A 21,425-nucleotide genomic window follows, 5' to 3' on the forward strand; every position below is an offset into this window, starting at 1 on the left:
CGACTATGTTCTTGACTACAAAGAGCTGTATTGCAGTGCGATGCCATTGAACAGCATTAACTGAGCCGAATGAGGTCATCTAAAGTTGCAGTGTGTAAAGTCACCAAATGGAAGTTTCATAAACACTTTCCCGTCTACCAATGTTCAGATGAAGGAGGTGTATTATACCTGTTAGCATTCCCATTCATCTCAACAGCAGTTGTTCGGTGCCACAGGACCATATGACTGGAAATCTGTCATGTTTGCTCATGGGTGTTCAGTTCGGTGGCTTGGCTTTTTTAGCCAATTACCTGAGCCATAAAAGCAATGTGACTAATGCTGCATTCCAGACAAAGGTGGGAACACTTGAGATTTCCCTCATCTAACTTCAAAGTGTTTCAGTCATGCTATATGAGTTCTTCCACCTCCAATAACCAAAACACTCTTGTGGCAAATCATAATTTGCGACTATGATTTTTTACGAACCCCCCATAAGAGGTTACAATCTTGTTTCTGCTTCTGATGGTTAGGTTTAGGGTGGACCTTCATATTTTATTTATTTATTTATTTATTTATTTATTATTATTATTATTATTATTATTATACTGTAACACGTATTTAAAAAAAAATAAGTTACCTGGTTACCTTAAACTTTTGAGTTCATTGAAATTAAATATGTAAGTTAATACAATAAAAAAATTGAGAATCGACTACCTTTATTAAAAGATTATTACAAGATTTTGTGAGCATATTGGGTGATTGTGTGTGTTTTATTTGTGATTACGCAGTGAAACATGCCAAATTGTGCTTTTTCATGATTTAATCACAATTTTATGTGGTTCAGATATAATATTTTGAGTTTCTATTGATTAAACCAATTTCCTTCATTGTATCAACTCAAATTTTTAACTTCAATAAACTCAAGGCAACCAGGTTACTTACTTTTTTAAGTTAAACCAGCAAAACTTTTTTACAGTGATTATTATTTTATTTTCATATTAATAAAATCATAAAAATTCATTTGGGGCCGCCAACTCATAATATAGTTATGTTTTCTCGTGAAATCAGGCTGAAATAACCAGAGAAATATTTTTTATTTTACTTTTACACATTAAAAATATTTAAAAAATAAGTTAACTGGTTGCCTTAATATTTTGAGTTTATTAAAATAAAAATGTTTAGTTAATGCAATGAAATGTTTTGAGAATTGATGACCTTTACTCAAATATTTTTAAAAGATTTTGTAATTGTGTGTTTTATTTTTGATGACGCAGTAAAACATGCCAAATTGTGCTATTTTCATGATATATCAATTGTTTTATGTGGTTCAAATACAATAATATTTAGATTTTCTCTCTATTAAACAAATTTCCTTCATTGTATCAACAATTTTTTTTAATTTCAATAAACTCAAAATTTTAAGGCTGCCAGGTTACTTACTTTTTTTTTTTTAAAGTTAAACCAACAATATATATATATATTTTTTTTACAGTATAGGAGCCTGCCACAAAAATAATGATAATACTTTAATAATACTGGTAAAATATCTACTACATTATAATTAAACTGAAAAAAAAAGATCAATAAGTTATGACATTGTAATTCATCAAAATATTTTATTTTATTTAAACAGTTATTACAGGATTACAGTTCAGTTTAATGAAATTCAAGGTGAGATAACTTAAACATCCAAAGTTGATTGTACTTAAATGAAGGGTCTAATGTTATTTTATGCATTGTGACTTATTTATAATGTTAAAGAGATGGTTTCTCATGCTAGACATGGCCAACATTAAAACAATTTTTTAAAAAACATACAACAATGTCACTAAAGAAATGAAAGCTTTAGCGTAAGTTCTGCCAGGAAGATTCAATGTTATGTCACATGTCACGTTCAGACCTAACCAATCACGTCCTAATTCACAGAATATGAAAGATGGTTACTTACACATGCCTGAGTTCGACAGTTACCTTCATCCTCCCCACCACCATCAGGATGGTCCCCGCCTATACCTCCCGGGGGTCGGCTGCGCTCCGCTACCCTCGAATCGAAAGGTAAGGACGGGGCCTACGCCAAAGAACTCTAATTATCATACTTGCTGCAGGGCTATCAATAAACTTGATACTTTTTGCGATTCATGGCTTCTGAATCTTTCTGGTAGAAGTGTGTTTTTGGTTGTGAATGGAGCAGTAATGGAGTTCTGTTTTTTGTTCCTAGTCATGAGGCGAGTGAAACTGCATCAAATGTCTGTTTTGTTGGCAATGGACAGTGTTCCCCACACACTAACACAATGTGCCCCTCTAATAGAATGGCAATTTAACCCCCTAAACTCAAGATTGAGAAAAAAACGAAAAAAAAAAAAAAAAAAACGTATTTATGTGGATTTGGCTATTCACATATTCACAATCCAAACGTCTTCAGCAGCATGTAGCTCATAGGAACACTAATCTCTTCAATGGTACCTTTAAAAAAAACATTATCTTATAATTTAGGCAGAGTGTGTGTGTGTAAGGCCAGGCAAGACCTTCCTATGGCTACGGACTTGAGACTAGTGTGAATATCGCTGCTTCTGAATGATTTTAGTGGAAAAATCTGCCCATAACTAGTCTAGGATCAATTTTCACCATGATAACAGCAAACTGGCAAACATATTTGGCGAACGATCCCGTGCGTATCTGTGTTCGCAACGTGTTTTTGCAGCATTGAGCAATGTAGTCAATCACAAACATATCTGTTGATTTCTTGAACACAATGACCAATCAGAGGTGTTTAAGTTAGCACTGAACAAAAACTCAAGTGTTTTGAGCAGTGAGTGGATTCTGAGTTCTGCACGCTTGCAATATCCCCTCATCATAACAAACAATTATGTAATTAAGAGATTCATTGTGCAGTCAGCTTTATTTATCACAGGACTTCTTAAGATAGCAATGAATTAAGATGAGTGAGTTTTTTTAGTGATTATAAAAATAAAGCTCTTTGAATACTTAAGTGCAATTCACCTTTACTCCTCAAGGTGTCAGTGTCTGATACTCAATGATGAAGTGACGTTTCACTCACAGTCACAGCAGGCAGAAAACAAAAGAATAGGAAGAATCATCAGCAAAACTTGAAATGGCTCAGAGGTTTACTGCAGAGCAAGAACTGAACACAATCAGATGCTATATTATGCTATATTTGTAGGCTAAATGACTCTACTATCACTTGGTAGTATATTCTCTGACAAATTGAGCCATGGTGCTCATTCAGGCACATGCGCAATATAAATTGCTCACCGTCAAACCAATAACTGAAGTCTTACGCTACATTTTTGGTTGTTATTGCATATCCTGTTTCACTCTGAAACACATCAGATTTCAAAAGTAAAATGGGATGCAAAAAGCACTTTGTATTGACTTCAAACAGATTACACCATTCGAAAGTACAATAAAAATCATTCCTGTCAGCGAACCAATCAAACGCTACGGCAATCACCGGCAGTGCTGCTTACCCGACGACATTTCAGAGCCGCATGAAACCATCCACGCTGCCGGCATCAGCGGTGAGCGATGTTCGACATTAATTTGTGTCACTCAACATCTCAAGGTCTCACTCAATCGAAAAGCCATAAATTAAGTCTTAGAGGGGGGATATTTGACAAATGAGTGAGCATTAGAGTGAAGAGTGACAATACTCGGCTACAAAGTGGGAACATTCCACTGCGATTCAGGAGTGTGAGATCAAGGGGTGAGACTGAGAAGTGATTTTATGCGAGATGCGAGAGTGTTAGATGGAGGCGTCAGAGTATTAGACTGAGTTAAAAGAATGAGACACGCTGGAGAATGTCTGAGTGAGCTGTTAGAGTACCAGACGGTGTTAGACGAACGGAAGAAATTTGACTGTGAAAATGTGGACAAAGGGAAGTATTAAGGGAAGGTTAATGTTAGATTTTTACTGAGGAAGTGTTACTGTCCACACACGCACACACGCACACGCACGCACACACACACACACACACACACACAAGCGCGCGCGAGCGCGCACGCACGTTGTGTTTCCATGTTTTATGGGGACTTTCCATAGGCATAATGCTTTGTATACTGTATAAACTATACATTCTATCCCCCTACACTGCCCCTGTCACTAAACCTACCCATCACAGGAAACATTCTGCATTTTTACATTTAAAATACAAATAAAATACATCACTTAGTATTATTTATAAGATGTTTTCTCATGGTGACCAAATAATGTCCCCACAAGGACAAGGATTTCGGATAATGCCATCTCTGTGGGGACATTTTGTCCCCATAACGTAGGATTTACCAGGCCACACACACATACACACACTCTCCTGCAAGCATGCCTATGAGCAATTAATTTCTGATCACCAATTTTGACATTTAAACACTGGAGGTTGGGTGAAAAAATGTAAAGATAAAATCATGTAACCGTATTGCATGCATTTGAGGCTATACTTAGAAAAATGTACAATCATTTTTTACTTAGCATTTCAAATCTTATTTGTCATATTTCTGCCCTGAAACTGCCATACGAAGTGACAGATATTCTGTAAAAACTGAGGGGAGAAAAAAAGAACAAGCAAACAAAACAAAAATAATTTAAAGGTGCCATAGAATGATTTGAAACAATATGTTAAATTGTTCTTTGATATCTAGATAGAGGGTATGTGGCTTAATTAAGGTCAAAAATATTATATTTATTTAACAAATTGACTAGAAGCCTTTTCAAATGACTATCGTTTCAACTTAAATGGGGAATAAGGTAACGTTAGCTACAAGGCTCGAGTGAGCGATCTGTAAGCAACTAAATAGTAGTAAACATAGTTAGCTTCTGAGTTATGTTAATGATAAAATATAGGCTAATTTAGATTTAAATCTGTCAAAAGGGATCGACATGCGTATCTACTGTTGTATTTTATGACAACACTGGCAGGAAATAATATTATTAACCTTTGTCATTTGACAAACTGTTATGTGAGCTACTTAGAGTTTCCAATACTAGCATCTTGCGTTAGATCTAGACAACACGGGGTATTATCTTAATGTTGTCTTAGTAAAAAACTTTCAATTTAATCAGAAATGGGTTCGACAGTTAAGAAGTGGACACAATCACTACTTACTGCTTGCAGGAATACGGTTGTAATCGGCCCTTTCTTCAGTTTTAGACGCTGAGCGAATCGTGATATATTGCCCCAGGTTAGAAAAACTCTCCGTGGTGAAATGGGCCGAGCAAACAAACAACTTTGAATTAAATTGTTGCGGTATATCCGATTGTAAATAAACATCAACCATGACTGTTGACATTGTTTATCTGTGGGAAGGCTATGAAAAGTCCTCACGTCCCCTGCACAGCCTGGAACAGGAGATCTGTGACGATCTGCCGTTTTCACTTTCGTCGCGTGACGCTTGTTTATCTTAACTCCCGACGGCTGCACACTTCCGCCTTAAAATGAACATGCAAATGTTGGGGGCGTACATATTAAGTATGTTTGCGTCACAGTTATGTTGAAATAGCCTGTTTTTCCGTGGTGTTTTTCACAAACAAGATTTACAAATGAAGGAGGAGGCAATGGTGTTTGAGACTCACAGTATGTGATGTCCATGTACTGAACTCCTGTTATTTCACTATGGCAAGGTTAATTCATTCTAGGGCACCTTTGAAACAAATCTAATAAGAAAACACTCATTTCCAGACTCAAGTTTTTATCATGTGGATTAATTAGAGTATGTGTTGATATTTGTAATAAGGGTATGTGAACACCCATAAAAAAACAAAAACAGAAACAAGATAATCAAAAATAACTTTTATGATACAGTAGTATCAGAAATCAGAAAATGTCCCCATCACAAATTATATTTACATTACCAAATTAATGTGAAATTCATAATACATGCATAATTTTCGCTTTACTGTAAGCAGCTGCATGAACTCCATAAGCATCTTGTTAAAATAAATCTTTACAAAGGAGTTCACAGGATCTTCTAATATCGCAAATCAACATTTGATTAGTGACCCAAAAAATAGAACATAATATTTAGTATAATATAACTTTATATATAATGTATGTATGTATAATTGATATTATAACACAGTGGTCAGTAGAAGATGTGTTTATACAGACAACGAATGAGACAACCAAAATCTGTAAATATTTATTGATATTATTGATCATATTATATATCAATACAATACAATTTAATTTTGTTTTTGTATTATTACTATGTTTATGTTTAAAAGAAGTCTCTCATTTTCACCAATACAGTAAAACAGTAATATTGTGAAATATTATTAAAATGTAAAATACCTGTTTACTATTTAAATATATAAAATATTTGTAATATTTGAAATATTTTATTCATGTGAATTACTGAATTACTCCAGTCTTCAGTGTCACATGATCCTTCAGAAATCATTATAATATTATGATGATTTGATGCCCAAGAAACATTACTTATTATTATTATCAATGTTGAAAATAGCTGTGATGCTTAGTATTTTTGCGGAAACTGTGATCTTTTTTTTTAGGATTCTTAGGAATACGTTCAAAATGGGAATCTGTTGAAACTGTGATCTGTAATATTTGAGTATTAAGTTGTGAGAAATACCCTTAGTCTCCCTTATATAGATCCACACAAACACACACACACCACAGAAGACTTTTTGTAAAGCTATTTTTCTCAAAAATGTCTGCTATTACTATCTTTGTGGGGACATTTTAACACACACACACAAACACAAACACACACAAATAAGGCAAGAACAGCAGAAATGAGAAACAGAATGATGTGCAGTGTGTGAGTGTGTTATTTGTGGCACACTTTAATGGCAACACAAGGCGATCAATGAGCCCATGGAGGAACGAAGGCTTCCTTATTTCTCCAAATTGCCTGCACTAGCAGCACAACCTTGATAACATTCAATTGATTATTAATGCATTATTAATCCAGAGCCAGGTCACAGAGACAGCTGGAGGCACTCATGCACGCACACACACACACGTACAACACATTGATGAAGCGGCTCCGAGCTTGGGGCCAAAACGTGTCCAATGGAACACTGAGTACATCACATCAATTCACAGCGGCAGAACCAGGCAAATTAAACACAGGAAATACAGCAGCCACCAAATACACCTGGACAAGCAAACGCCGCACGCTTCCCTGCTCTCTAGGCCTGGCACGGGTCCCGCAGAGCAGCAGATGGTGCGGTGGTGTCGGAGTGGAAGGGCACTAGCTGGACAGACCCCCACTACATCCCCCATCCAAAGACCTCAGGCCCATCGCATTTAAACCAGTTTTACTGCCACACGTGTCCCTCCATCCACCACAAACGGTCAACTCACACACATCCACAATGGCCCATTTAGAGCAGAGGAGACCAGTATACACCAGTATAACTTCAAATGGCACTTATAATTTAAAGGTGTCTGTGACTGTAGTCAATCATTTTATTGTTTCAATAATTGGTAAAAGATAAGAAGTGTTTTTGCGTGGTTCAAACGACCATAAAGTTTGTTGCTGTTGTTGTCTGTAGTGCGAAAGTTGTGTCACAAACTGAGGTCCGCACCAAAGAAACATGCTCAAGTTCGATTATAGAGCTGGGTATTGAGGTTTTTTTACTGATTATAATGTTGTTGTTTTTTACGCAAGAGTAGGGAAACCCCGCCCATGACTAGCCGTCAAAGCCATCAAATTGCGCAAATTGAAATTGCGAACAGAAAATACGCCCAATGGAAACAGGTCAATTTCGCGGAAACTCCCATATATCGCAAAAAAAGTTTTTACGCTCGCATGAGGTGGTTTTTTAGGCGATTCGAAAAAGGAAATTTTCTCAAAACTGCAATGGAAACATTTTTACAGGTCAGTCGGCGATGGCGCGGCATCTATCCATAGACATTCTATCTATGTTTGGATAGAAGACGAGACAGAGTACTTTATTAAACGCATCACAATAACTGGAACATTGGATTCTAAGCCACAAAGAAATGCTACAATTTACCAAGACTTCGAAGCAGAAACACCCAGAAGCTTTACTTGCTTAGATAACACGTCTACGTCTCTTTCAATTAAAAATAATGTCTAATGCGATGGCTGGGATATGCATAAACCTACCAACATACATGGAATCACTTTTGAAATAACCTACAAAAATAAGTTTTAGTCGCATAACATCGGTTAATGGAAACGTAGATATTTCGCAATAACCTTTTATCGAAATTTAGAAAATATTTCAAGTTTTGCGCAAATCTGTAATGGAAACGCGGCTACTGTTGATGATCTGCCTTTTATCATAGACACACCCCTGAGTGAGAAGCACAGAAACCGTCATTCCTGTTTGCTTGCTGTATCAGCTAGCTAGAGTATCACAATGTCTGTGCCAAAAAAACATTACAAATGTTCTGTTGTTGGATGTACCAATGAGCATACCAGTCTCCATAGACGCTGGGCATCTGAGCTATCGAGGACACCATGGTTTAATTACATTTTTGAAGGAACTGTGCCAAAGAATGTCATCAAATCATTTTACGCATGACTGCATCACTGACATCTGAGTAGTTCATAAACACATATTTGTAATGGAGTGTATAATCGGTTGGCGGATGTGTTGCATTTCTACACGAGCACCTACACAACAATTTATAGATTGACATGGCGGTACATGTTAGTCGATGAATTCAGAAAAGTCCAGGTGCAGTCTAAACGTTTCATCCTTTTCCTGAGTCTCTTATCTGTGTCGGACTCTGGTCTGGTAACTAACATGTAACTGCACTCCACAGCTTGTTATTTCTGACATTTTGGCTAAGTGAGATTCGACCATAGACAGTAAAAGAAATGGACAGAGCTATCCCATTGACTTCAACGGCGGAAATGACCAATCAGAGGCGCTCACTTCCTGATGGCTGAGCGAACTGCGCAAGCTCAGACTGAGCTTGACGACGTGGATGTGACGTAAGCAACCTGTCTGACAGCTGTAGGTCTTCTAGTAGTTGTGGAAAGTGAAATCTGAATCCCGTTGTTTAAATGTTTTCTGGCTTCTCCCCATTCTTCCCCCTTGACATTATCGAACTTTATGTTTCCACGTCCCCCCGACTGCCTCATAGACAGTAAAGATTGTCTCTGAGCGTCTCCTCCTGTCTATACGGTAATTTCTCAACTGTGCGACAGAGTCGTGTTGGTTATGACGCAATCGTTAGCCTATTTTTTACAAAAACAGCTTCTACGGGGCGATAGTTTAAGATACAAGGTAATGGAGCCTTTTATGCATTGTCGTGTTTCTTTAGAAAAAAATAATGGACAAATGGAGTCTTTAAACACCTCAGATGTAAAGTTATTCACTGTCAAAGTGACGCAAAAATGAATGGGAGTCAATGGGATGCTAACAGCAGGTGCTGGCATGGTTAGCAATGGCAGCCCCTATGGGTGGAACGCTTTCCGAGCGCTAGATTACCCCCTTGGATTCGACTGTTTTGTTGTTGAAGGAGTATCCAAAGCTCGCGTAAAGGATCTGCCCTCTACTGGAAGGGGGCGGGGCTCATTTGCATTTAAAGGTACACACACAAAAACAGCATTATTTTGCTCACACTCAAATAGGGGCAAATTTGACAAGCTATAATAAATGATCTAGGGGGTATTTGGAGCTGAAACTTAGACACATTCTGGAGACACCAGAGATGTATATAACATCTTGTGAAAATATGTTTTTTGATTCAATGCTGTAAATAAACTCGTAAAAGGTTACATTTAACAACAAAGTCCAAATTCAGTAGCTCCTTTAGATATAATAATCAAAACCGGGCAGAATTTAAAAGCTTAGACATTTCATATCAAAAGTAATAAAGCACAAAGCTTATTGTGATTTTTAGAAGGTATGCATGCTACAAATATTGCTAAGTGAATTGCTTGTTTTGCATCAGCGGAAATTAGAAAAGACTAATAGGTTGATTTTCGAATTTAAGATTCCATATCTGTTTATCAAAATAAAGATAGAAATCGATCAATAATTATTATCAACCCAGCCCTTTTCGATTTGATGTTGATGTGACTGCTATTGATTAGATTTTGTGCTGTTTGTCAACAGTAAATAAGTAAACTAAGTGAAACAACTTTGCTCATCAAATTCAAGTGACCATAAAGTTTCTTTATTTAAAGTAATGTTTTGAGCTCAGGTAAGTACCATGGGATCACACCCAAGTTGTTGATGTAAATGCAATACCGAAATCAATAGTTGCTGATTACTGATTGGTTGCCGGCGTTGATTGATGATTTTCTAGGAACAACTGGACGAAGTTGAACCCACTTGAAAAATGATGCCGGGGATTCCCCTGAGGGGAAGTGCTTAGGGAAGTTTGTCTAAAAGTGGAGTTAAACACAGCCAATCTTTTAAAGACTCTTTCTACCTCAATAGTAACTCAGCTGGCTTAATAGCAAACACAATAGAGAGGCTACTCGACCGGCCCCTTGAGTACAGACTCTATTGTAGCAGAAAATGTATGCGCAATGAGGATGTAAGATTCCCATGTGTCGCCCAAACATCTGAATCTACCTGGGTGTACTCGCCTGGCCTTATGTAAATGCACTGTGTCTGAAACTACATTAGAAATTCCAGAAACAACAACAACAAATTCAGCAGCTCGCTTTGCAATGATTTGAAGAGATGTAGGTAGAGTACCAACCCTGTGCAGACAGGCTGATGTTGCTCAGGGCGATGGTGCACGTAAAGAGGATCCAGAGAGAGAGAGCCATGCTGTGGATGGAGCGAAGGGTGGTGGGGGGAGTGTGGTCAGCGGGCGCTTGAATGTGGGGCACTCCTTCCCTCACGCCCTCTCACTGATGGAGAACCTGGTGAGAAGAGAAGCAGAGAGACAAATGAGAAACAGAGATCAATACTAATAGCAGGACCTTAATTCGTACTGTCTGCCGTTCCCGTCTGTGGCTCAATAATAATAAAAAAAAGTAGTGGCCTGTAATTCTGTTCATTCTGTCAAAGAGAGATGCCCACTGTTGCGCCAAATAGTTCCACGTTTGCTGGCTCTGCACGGCCCATTTCATGTCGCACTTATTCAACATAATTGAGTGGAGCTCTAGGCGCACACTTGGCGCAGGTCAGGTGGAGTTAGACATGCTAGAGCTGAAGGGCGGCCATTTTGTTCTTGCGCTAACACATCAACATCTGTTCCCTGTTCAGCACAAATATTCTGTGATGCTGTTTGCCAGTAATTTAGTAGTAACCAGGTAAAGAAAAGCAAAACATGCTGTTCGAATATAAAATCAGAAGAACTGTCCAGACTGAGGCCAGGAACATGCAAACAATACAAAACGAGCTCGATTTCATGTGTTGTTAAATGAGTCCTGATGTACTTCATTAACTGGTTTTAGAGTAACCGTCCCCGTTTATTGTCAGTTTACTCTTTTAGGACAACGTTTGTCATGTTGGAGCAATTTTAGCAATCAAAAGCTGTCATTTCACCTGGAATAGTCTGGCTATGAGTAACCTACTTCTAGAAAAATAATTAATAATTTGGTTACATGTTTTGCCAAAATAACTTGCGTGATGTACGATATTCCATCATGTAAGCAAAGTCAACTGTGATTACAAGGTGTTTGATGACTAGTCTATTCTTGGGTTATGGTAAATGGACTGCATTTATATAACGCTTTTAACAGACCCTATGGCCATCCAAAGCGCTTTACATTTTTGCCTCACATTCACTCATTCATACACCGACGGCGATGTCAGCCATGTAAGGCACCATCCAGCTCATCGGGAGCAGCTGGGGTTAGGTGTCTTGCTCAAGGACACCTCAACACTTGGTCAGGTGGAACCGGGGATTGAACCACCAACCTTTCAGTTTGTAGCCAATCTACATGAACCACTGAGCCACTGCCGCCACAAATGGTTAGGTATCTATTACATTTTCATTGACATCCCACATTTTTGCCTAGATGTCAGGGCTGTGTTTAGACGGGGGATGGGGACGCCACTAAGATTGGAAGACAGGAGGGCTTAGCCCCCAGGGTATTTGTAACCTGCGTTTGCAAAATCTTTGCACTCACATCTTTCAGTAGCCGCGTTTCCATTACAGATTTGCGCCAAACTTTAGCGATAGTTTCTAAATGTCAATAAAAAAACTATTGCGAAATGACAGTTTCCATTATATGCAGTAATGCGACTAAAATGTATTATTTTCCTCTCGCGATACGTCATTCCAAAAATTATGCCACCTATGTTGGTAGGTTTGTGTATCTCATCCACTGCACTAGCCATAATTTTTATTGGAATGAGATGTGTGTGTTATCCAAGCATTAATGCCAAGGAAATCCCCTTATAAGGTACTTAAGCGGCATGTTTGAGGTGTTTGTGGGTGTTTCTCCCTCAGATCTGCTTCAAGGTCTCCATGATAATGTGGATTTATTGTGTTTAGAATCCATTATTCCTCTAATTCTATTGTATTTTATGAGTTTAATAAAAAAAAAAACTCTGTCTCATCTTCAGATGATCTTCATGGGCCTGGGTAAAAAAAAAAAAAAAAAAACATAGCCTAACTATGAAACTAAATAGGCTACATTTAGGACTAAATATTAGCCTATATTATTATTTTAATTTCATATGTTGATTACTAAAAGAGAGCAGCATGAGTAAGATATAAGATTTGAAATATGTCTGGAGACTTATGGTCACACATGATTTTGACCACTTTGAGTTTTATTTTCTAGAAAGTCTTTCTTTAAAATTAATTTCAATTTGTATAAATTGTATTTTAACTTTCATCGATGTTTAATCAACTAATTGCCTGTATATTAAATAAGAAGCAAAGATCGTCTGGAATGGATTGATGTGCGTAACTGGTCTATTTCCACGACCAGTAATTAAGGCTGAAACTATAGCGTCTTTCTGTTTTAATACATTTCTTGAATATATGTCTTAATTGAAGTAGGCGTATAGATAGTTATTATATTATTTGTGGCTGCACCGTTCATCATTACTAGGTTAAAGTTACGCCACTGTCCTTATAAGGAGAAAAAATGTTGTTAAAACACATAACATCTCGTTATTATATCTCGTTAGAGTTCATTTAAAAGAGTCCATTTCGTGTATTTTGCCTGTTCACTCTAGGTTTTCTATAAATATTTACCTATAAATTTTCGTCTAAATATGAATGAGGACTCGGTTATTGATGAATCTTATTATTATTTAGGGGGGCTTAGGAAACTTTTGGGGTAGCTTCAGCCCCCCTAAATTAGGCCCAACGATGTCCCCGGCTATTAGACATCTTTTAAACGCAAAATTGCTTGCTGAGATGGTTTGAAGAGATCATGGGTAAAATAGCAAAACACTAGGTTTCCTGTAATTCTGTGCAAGATGCCCATTCTATATCAGTCTTAGTCAAAATAGCTTTTCTATAGGTGCAAACTTGGCAGCTTTCATGCGGAGTTAGATGACTAGAGCTGAATGGCGGCCATTTTGTTCTTGAACTAACATGACAACATCTGTTCCCTGTCCAACACAACTATTCTGTGATACTGTTTGCCAATAATTTAGTAGTAACTAAGTAAACAAAACAAACATATGCTGTTATAAGAACTCAAATGAATTTTTCAAACTGAGGCCAGAAAACATACAAATGATAAGCAATCTTAATTTTACAACCAAGCTGTTGCATTCCAAAATGTGTCCAAATACAATCCATTACCAGGTATTAGTGTAATCTGTCCCCGTCTATGGTCAATTTCATCTTCTATATTTGCTATTGTAATGGGTGACCCATCATTTGAAGATAAATTGAGTTAAATAGAAAAGCTGTAGTGGCCTGTCTTTGCCCATTTTATATCACACTAATTCAAAATACCTGAGGAGTGCAAACGTGGTTGCGGTCAGGTGGAGTCAGACAGATAGAGCTGATAGCTGGCCATTTTGTTCTTTGCTAACACATCAACATCTGTTCCCTGGTGTTAATTCAGTAGTAACCAAGTAAACAAAAGAGAAACATATGCTATTCTGTGAATTCAAATGAATTGTTTAGATTGAGGCCCAAAACAATTACTTGACAACAAAGCCTTCTAACTAGGAAAGATCAATTTTACATGATGTCACATTCCAAAATGTCTCAAAAATCACTTTTCTCGTTCAGGTAAACTACCAGAACTACGAATATAGTTCTTCTGTTGAAGCCAGATGGACACAGTTGCTTAGACCAGATCTGTGTTTTCTGGCTCTACACGTCCCATTTCACATCACACTTAGTCAAAATAATTGTGAGGAGCTCTCGGCGCACACTTGACGGCGGTCAAGTACAGTTAGTCGGCTGGAGCTGAACGGCGGCCATTTTGTTCTGCACTAACACAGCAACAGCTGTTCTCTGGCAAACACTTCAGTTCCAGTCATTCCAGAGCTTGATTGGACGTGACGTGCTACATATGCATGGATGTGAACGTACGGCCCACCGCAGGACATGCACCATGCAAACACAGAGAGTGGCCATTCTGTGCACGTTTAGACGAGAGAGAAATGCAAAGGTATAAAGAGGAGGAAGTGAGAGCGAGCAAGCGTGCGAGAGAGAGGGAGAGAGAGAGAGTGGACAGTTTCGAGTCAGTACTGCCAGAGGGCTCACACATCTCATTTGCCTAATGAAATAAATCACAGTCTAGAAGTTTCTTTCATTTGTTCTTGGAGGCTGCTCTTCCTTCAGGGCTGAAAGGAAAAAACGACAGAAATGCGTTGAATTATTAGAGCTAATGCTGCCCCTGCTGTGCGTTCAGAAAGAACAGACAGACCGTACTGCGTGTTTATTGGGAGGAGAAACTGTGTGCGTGCGTGTGTGTGTGTGTGTGTGTGTGTGTGTGTGCCTGTGTGTTTCTTCAAGGGGGATTTGCTTTGATCCTCATAAACCTCTCTTTTCATTGATCTTCCTAGTCATGGATGCGAAAAATAGACGGCCAATAATACATACAAATAAAAAAAACAAAAAAATAAAAAAAACGGGGATGTCCACTCTCACATTGGAACTCCAAACATTACAATGCCTTTTCATTAGGAATATGATTTTAAATTCTGAGCTAATGATATTTAATATCCACTAACCCAATATAAACCCCTTATCTTAACACTCACAGAAAACGTTATGTGCTTTCCCCCTCGTGTGGAAAAGTGTTCGACCAATTTTGGCCCCATAATGTCGTGCAAACCCGTACACACACACACACACACACTAATGTAGCAATTTTTTTCAGATTCAATGACTGTGCATGGCAAACTGAAGTTGAGCCAAGCTTGAACTTTCATAATTGGACAAACTTCCAATTAAAACAGAATATTTGGTGGGAAAGAGAGTAATGCGGCACTTGATTTTATTCATTAGAATTTCACTGGATCATTGAAAGTAGATAAATAATATATTTTTGTTAATTACTCTCCTGCACGGCCTTGGTTACATCAGAAAATCAATTTAGAGAAAGCTGTTAGAGTAAAAAAAAAGAAAAAAAAGGTTTATATTGTTCTGATGAATCATGCATGACCATGGACATTTGATTTTGAATGTCTTTGAGAAAAGTCTGTAATGCTCAACAAGGCTGCATTAATTTGATTGAAAATACAGTTAAAAACTAATATTGTGAAATATTAACATAATTTAAAATAAATGTTTTCTATTTTAATATATATTAAAATGTATTTATTCCTGTGATCAAAGTATTTATATAATACTGTATAATGTATTTTCAGCATCATTACTACAGTGTCTCATGATCCTTCAGAAATCATTCTAATATGATGATTTGATGCTCAAGAAACATTTTTGTTAATATTATTATTTTTTAATAAATTTTAAAAACATTTATGCTCCTCAATATTTATGTGGAAACCATGATACATTTATATTTAGGATTATTTAATGAATAGACAAAAAAAAAAAAAAAGTGTCTCATTCTAGAGATTTTAATACTTTAACGCATTCCTCGGGTCTTTAGTGACCAAGACAGCATTCACTACCCTCTTGCTCATTATTTGTTTATAAAAGTTAGATATCAACCTTCTTAGTGTTGCTTATTATAAACTATTTAAAATTAAAAATATAATTTAAAATAATTTCTGTTTTCCCATTCATTTTTTTTTTGTAAAAATTGTATAGGGTCGCTAAAGACCCGAGGTGTGTAACAGTGTAAGTATATATTTTTTCTGCACAACAATAGTTTAGCACTTTAATGAATAAGTGCAATTCACCTTTACTCCTCAAGGTGTCAGTGTCTGAAACTCAATGATGAAGTGACGTTTCACTCACAGTCACCGCAGGCAGAAAACAAAAGAATAGGAAGAATCATCAGCAAAACTTGAAATGGCTCAAAGATTTACTGCAGTCAGTGATCAAAATATTGATTTTGAAGATATTGAAAATGACAGTTTTGTGAATATGTTTGAGATGGTGAATATGAGGCAGATGCTGAATGTACTGAAATGAGCTCTGATGAGGACAGTGGAGAGTTTTATATTATCACGACAGATAAAGATCCATCCATGTTAGATATAGATCCGGGTCGCTAAAGACCCATATATGTAATAATGATCGGTGAAACAGTTAAGAGCATTTAAGAGTTAATTGGACTTTCTTTTTTTTTTTTTTTTGTCCCTGCCGAACATCAAGCTTGGCAGCCGTTTGCAGGCCCTTTGATTCCTCCCAGCTCCCATCCATTCTGTTCTCTCCTTCGTTATTCCAACCATCACTCCATCCTCCCTCTCTCCTCCCCATGACCTTCTCTGATATTTACCCTCCTCTCCTGTGGCACAGCAAAAACCCATAGCCACTAGCATGAGAGAAGAGAGTGACCAATAAAATTGTCCATAACAGGAAAAAAAGCAGCCCGTTTGCATGCGGGCAAGTCAAAGCATCAAAGTCCAGGAGGTAAAAAAGGGAAAACAAACATGGATGTATGCACAGAGCCCTTCCTCCTGCTGTCTGCATGTTACTAATGGTCAAAAAATGCTCCCCTCCTGGGAGGCTCCGCCGTCTCTATTTTTTCCTTCTCGCTTTTGTAGCTGTTAATAAGAAAAAAATTGTCTTTCAACCTCTCTCTTTTGATCTTGCCTCTGTCTGCACTCGGCACAATGACTCTCCTGCGGTCCCAGCTGATAGAGGACGGATGGGAGAGAGAGAGAGAGAACGGTAGAGAGCAAAAGAAAGAGGTGCAGCAGGCGGTCTTGGGAGGCTGTGCTGGTTGAGAAGGGAGCAGTGCAGCGTGGGTATTCACTATGAGCTTGCCTTAGGGCAGTGACTGACCTTTTGCTCTGATCTGATCCGCCATTATCATCAGTGTTGCTGTTTCAGTGAAGAGGATGGTAATATCTCTCCCAGTACAGAGAGATAGGAAGATAGGCTCTTGCTCTTATACAGAGGGTCCCATAGAAAAGGAAAAAAATCACTTATGTAATCTCTTTAATATGAATGTTTCCCCTAGACGTGAAATTTAAGTTTTTTTTTGTTTTTTTTTTCTTAAAGTTGTGATTAAATGTAAGTAACGACAGATATTTTCTTACATATTGTTACATCCAAGTGAAAAATAATTTAAACAAATCTAAAAATCTTGGTTCAATCCACCTGCTGTTGTTTGGATGGAGGCATTGGATGGATAGTTGATTGAAAGAATGGGACGGGGTTTAAACAACAAAATGACTGGCCAAATCCGGTAAACGTCACTAGAGAGAAGTTTCAACTGAAAATTTATGAGGTCTTTTTTTTTTTTTTTTTTTTTTTTTATGAAACATAAAAAATGCATGATGTCTTGTTCAGAATAATATCAATAACATGCACTTATGTAATAGATGATTGTACTTTTCATGCCGGCTTCTCTAAAGACAACAGTACACTCAAAATGTCTCTTCTAGTGATCTTAACAACTATTTACAATAAAAGTCACCAAAGCTTTCGTTTTCTTTTCCTAATTGTGTACTAATGTATTCCAAAAAATACATAAAAAATCCAATTCACACATACAATGACTTATAAAATGTAACAGTAAGTATGTATTTATCCTTGAATGCATTACAAGCTCCAAAAGGTAACAAAATAGTATTTATTTAATTCTTCTGTAATTGTTAATGATATTAATAACTGTGTTACATACAGTGAGGCAAAAAGTATTTAGTCAGCCACAATTTGTGCAAGTTCTCCCACTTAAATATATGAGAGAGGCCTGTAATTTTCATCATAGGTACACATTTGCTGGTAGTTTGCCCATTCCTCCATGCAGATCTCCTCTAGAACAATGATGTTTTGGGGCTGTCACTGGGCAACACAGATTTTCAACTCCCTCAAAATATTTTCTATGGGGTTGAGCTTGGCCACTCCATGACCTTAAAATGCTTCTAACAAAGTCACTCCGTTTGTTGCCCTGGCGGTGTGTTTGGGATCATTGTCACGCTGAAAGACCCAGCCATGTTTCATCCTCAATCCCCTTGCTGATGAAAGGATCAACTCAGCATTCTTTCTCCTCCAAACACGACCGATTTCTGTTTTGGTTTCATCGGACCAAATTATATTCTCTCAATCGTCTTCTGGATCATCCAAATGCTCTCTAGAAAACTTCAGATGGCCCGGACATCTACTGGCTTAAGCAGGGGGACACGTCTAGCACTGCAGGATTTGAGTCCCTGGTGGTGTAGTGTGTTACTGATGGTAGCCTTTGTTACTTTTCTCCCAGCTCTCTGCAGATCATTCACTACGTACCATAATTTGCAAATACATTCAGACTAAAAATCAGACAATGTGATTTTTGGGATTTTTTTTCTCATTCTGTCTCATAGTATTTGCACAATTAGTGGCTGACTAAATACTTTTTTGCCCCACTGTATATTGTTAGATATAGACTTGGGTCACTAAAGATCTGGATAAGAGTAATACTAATTTTAAAAATAATCTTTAAATAATAAATAAGATGTGTAAAAGAGAGTTCAGAACACCTTTTTATGTCCCTAAAGACTCCTGAGCTACAAAACAACCAGTGCATTATAAAATGGATAAAGAAAAAAAGAAGAGAGGAAGATGTATAAACGATGTGCATTTGAACATCTATTTATCTGGAGACAGCCTTGATCCAAGGCAAATAACCTAATTATCCAGTTACATTAAATCATTACTATAATCACCACGATCATTATTATCTATTTGCTTAGCAGACACACTCATCTAGCACGACGCGCCATACATCTATTTTACACATGCCGCAGGTTGCTCAGAACCACTCACTGCTTTGTTCGATAATGTATGTTCATTTATTTTAAGGCAAGAGGCAATTGCCCATTATATAGCAAGCTCTCATCTGACAAAAATAAAGCAGGAAATTGCACCTGATAAGATCAGCACAAAAACAGGGCCTATATTTATCGCAAAATCACATGGTGAAATACAACATGAAAAATACAATAAGTACATTTAAGGGAATTGTATGGTTTAAAGGGTTAATTCACCCAAAAATTAAAATTCTGTCTTATTGGAGGACGTTCCAATAATTAATGACAGAATTACAATGTTTGGGTAAACTAACCCTTTAATAATGTTTTTACATACGTATAAATGGGAACTATGAGACAAATTTGCTAAGCAGTTGCATTACTGAAGCTATATATATATATATATATATATATATATATATATATATATATATATATATATATATATATATATATATATATATATATATATAATCCTATCCATCTTTTTTTTAACTCATAATAAATTTCCTGCGAATGAGCGACATTTCATTTGCTACTATAGGTAAGTAACTAGAAGAATAACAAAGTGCAATAAACGGTAAAACTATTTGCGCAACAGACCAGTATGCTTATGTTTATGATAATGCATTTAAATAATATAGACTATCGCTTTGCAGTGTCATAACAGACTGTTTCTGTACAGCTAAAATAAAAGGGCCTGGCAAAGGAAGCCACATATTTCAAATAAGCTCTTAAGTTAAAAATAGCGTGGATATTTCAGCGCAAAAACCTGTGAAAGGCATGTATAAAACAGGTTGTTGTTATTATATTCATCTTTACATTCATGCAACATAACCTCACACTGGAAAACACACTGTTACCGTATTAGCATAATTCATGTAGCTTTAATTCAATCCGGGCGCTAACGCAAATCAGCTTTAGCAATTAATTCTTATTGAATTTCCTTCATCTGTTTTTTTTTTTCTTTCTTTCTTGTTTGCTTTTGAGTAATGCTGTGGTTCCCTGTTCGCGGTTATCAGCGGCTACATTAGCGTTACGTAACCGTAGCTTATGCTTATCTCGTAAGTGGCGGTCAGGCATTGTGTGGTTATTTGGCTTTCAGGCAAGCACAGTGCAAGAATAATGACAGCAGCTTCATCTCTTAGAGAGCAGAGAAAGCCGGAACGTTCACTCGGACCGACCAGGAAAGCTAGATTAAATTCCTACAATTAGTCGTCCGAGCCGGTAGCGCGTGGCTAGGACCTGAGCTTCCAGAGATGTAATTCATTTATAACCCTCTTGACCCCTTTAAAGTAATCGCCTCTCGAATGAAGATGATCGGCGCTTTCTTCCTTTTTAAAATCCAGAGACATGCCGTGAAATATCATTACCATTGTCTCCAGCACACCTCAAGTCTCCGTATCGTTCTATGCCCTTTACCATCAAACTCCTGTTTTACCAGACCAAATTATGACAGTCACCGGTAAATTCAATTTAATGAGATGCAAATTTGGTAAAAGGACAATTTGGGCCGCTCAGGTTGATGTCGTTATGCATGTCAAAAATCCCTCATTAGCAGACGCCTATGAATCGGATTACTGAATAATGAGGGTGTGTTAGCCTCAATCTTTCCACCAAATTTGACAGAGGGCTTTATCTGTGTCCAATGTATTCATCCTGTCTAATGTGCAAGGTGATTCAGTTAAAGCTCAGCAGACTGGTATGGTGGACTGGTGCGTTGCCCCGAATTAGCTCCTGATCTCCATAATTGATCTGTAAATCTACTCTGACACTGTGGTTCGTCGTACCGCCATTTACATCAAGAGTAATAAAGTGTGTCCTCCGCGGCGCATCGTACAGACGCCGCCTATGAACGTGTCCTCGCACGGCAAGCCCGCACGCTCCCTTAATGGTTATAATACTCCCAGTTTCTTACACTGAGCCTGACACAAAGCTTCCGGAGACGTATTAGTCTAATTCTCCCATAAGCGAGCATCGCGGTCCCCTGCTCTGTTGTGGAGGTGCAATTTACATTGGCACTCCAGCCGACAGTGTCTCATTTGTCACTAAGCTTTCCTTTATGGAGTGGGGCTCAATAATTCCTCCGCATAATCCACAATAAATTGCACTTCTGAAAGCCTCAGACCCTTCCCCGGGGAACAGGAATGGTTTAACGCAAGGGTCGGCAACCTTTGGTGCACGTGCCAATGGAGGATAATGGTGGACGGAGGGATAATCATTGGTACGT

At 37.6% G+C, this 21,425-nt stretch overlaps 1 protein-coding gene across 10 annotated transcripts in view; it reads right to left on the reverse strand.

The window, feature by feature from the left end:
- Positions 1–21,425, reverse strand: part of adgrl1a (adhesion G protein-coupled receptor L1a) — a 251,355-nt gene that overhangs the window by 128,909 nt on the left and 101,021 nt on the right. For all 10 annotated transcript variants that reach the window (XM_067456792.1, XM_067456761.1, XM_067456776.1 and 7 more), the window contains exon 2: positions 10,653–10,818. In XM_067456792.1, coding sequence (XP_067312893.1) covers positions 10,653–10,722 — 70 coding nt within the window. In that variant the 5' untranslated portion in view covers positions 10,723–10,818. The remainder of the gene's footprint in view (positions 1–10,652; positions 10,819–21,425) is intronic.

Source organism: Pseudorasbora parva, chromosome 2 (genome assembly GCF_024679245.1).
Source record: "Pseudorasbora parva isolate DD20220531a chromosome 2, ASM2467924v1, whole genome shotgun sequence".
Classification (NCBI taxonomy): Eukaryota; Metazoa; Chordata; class Actinopteri; order Cypriniformes; family Gobionidae; genus Pseudorasbora; species Pseudorasbora parva.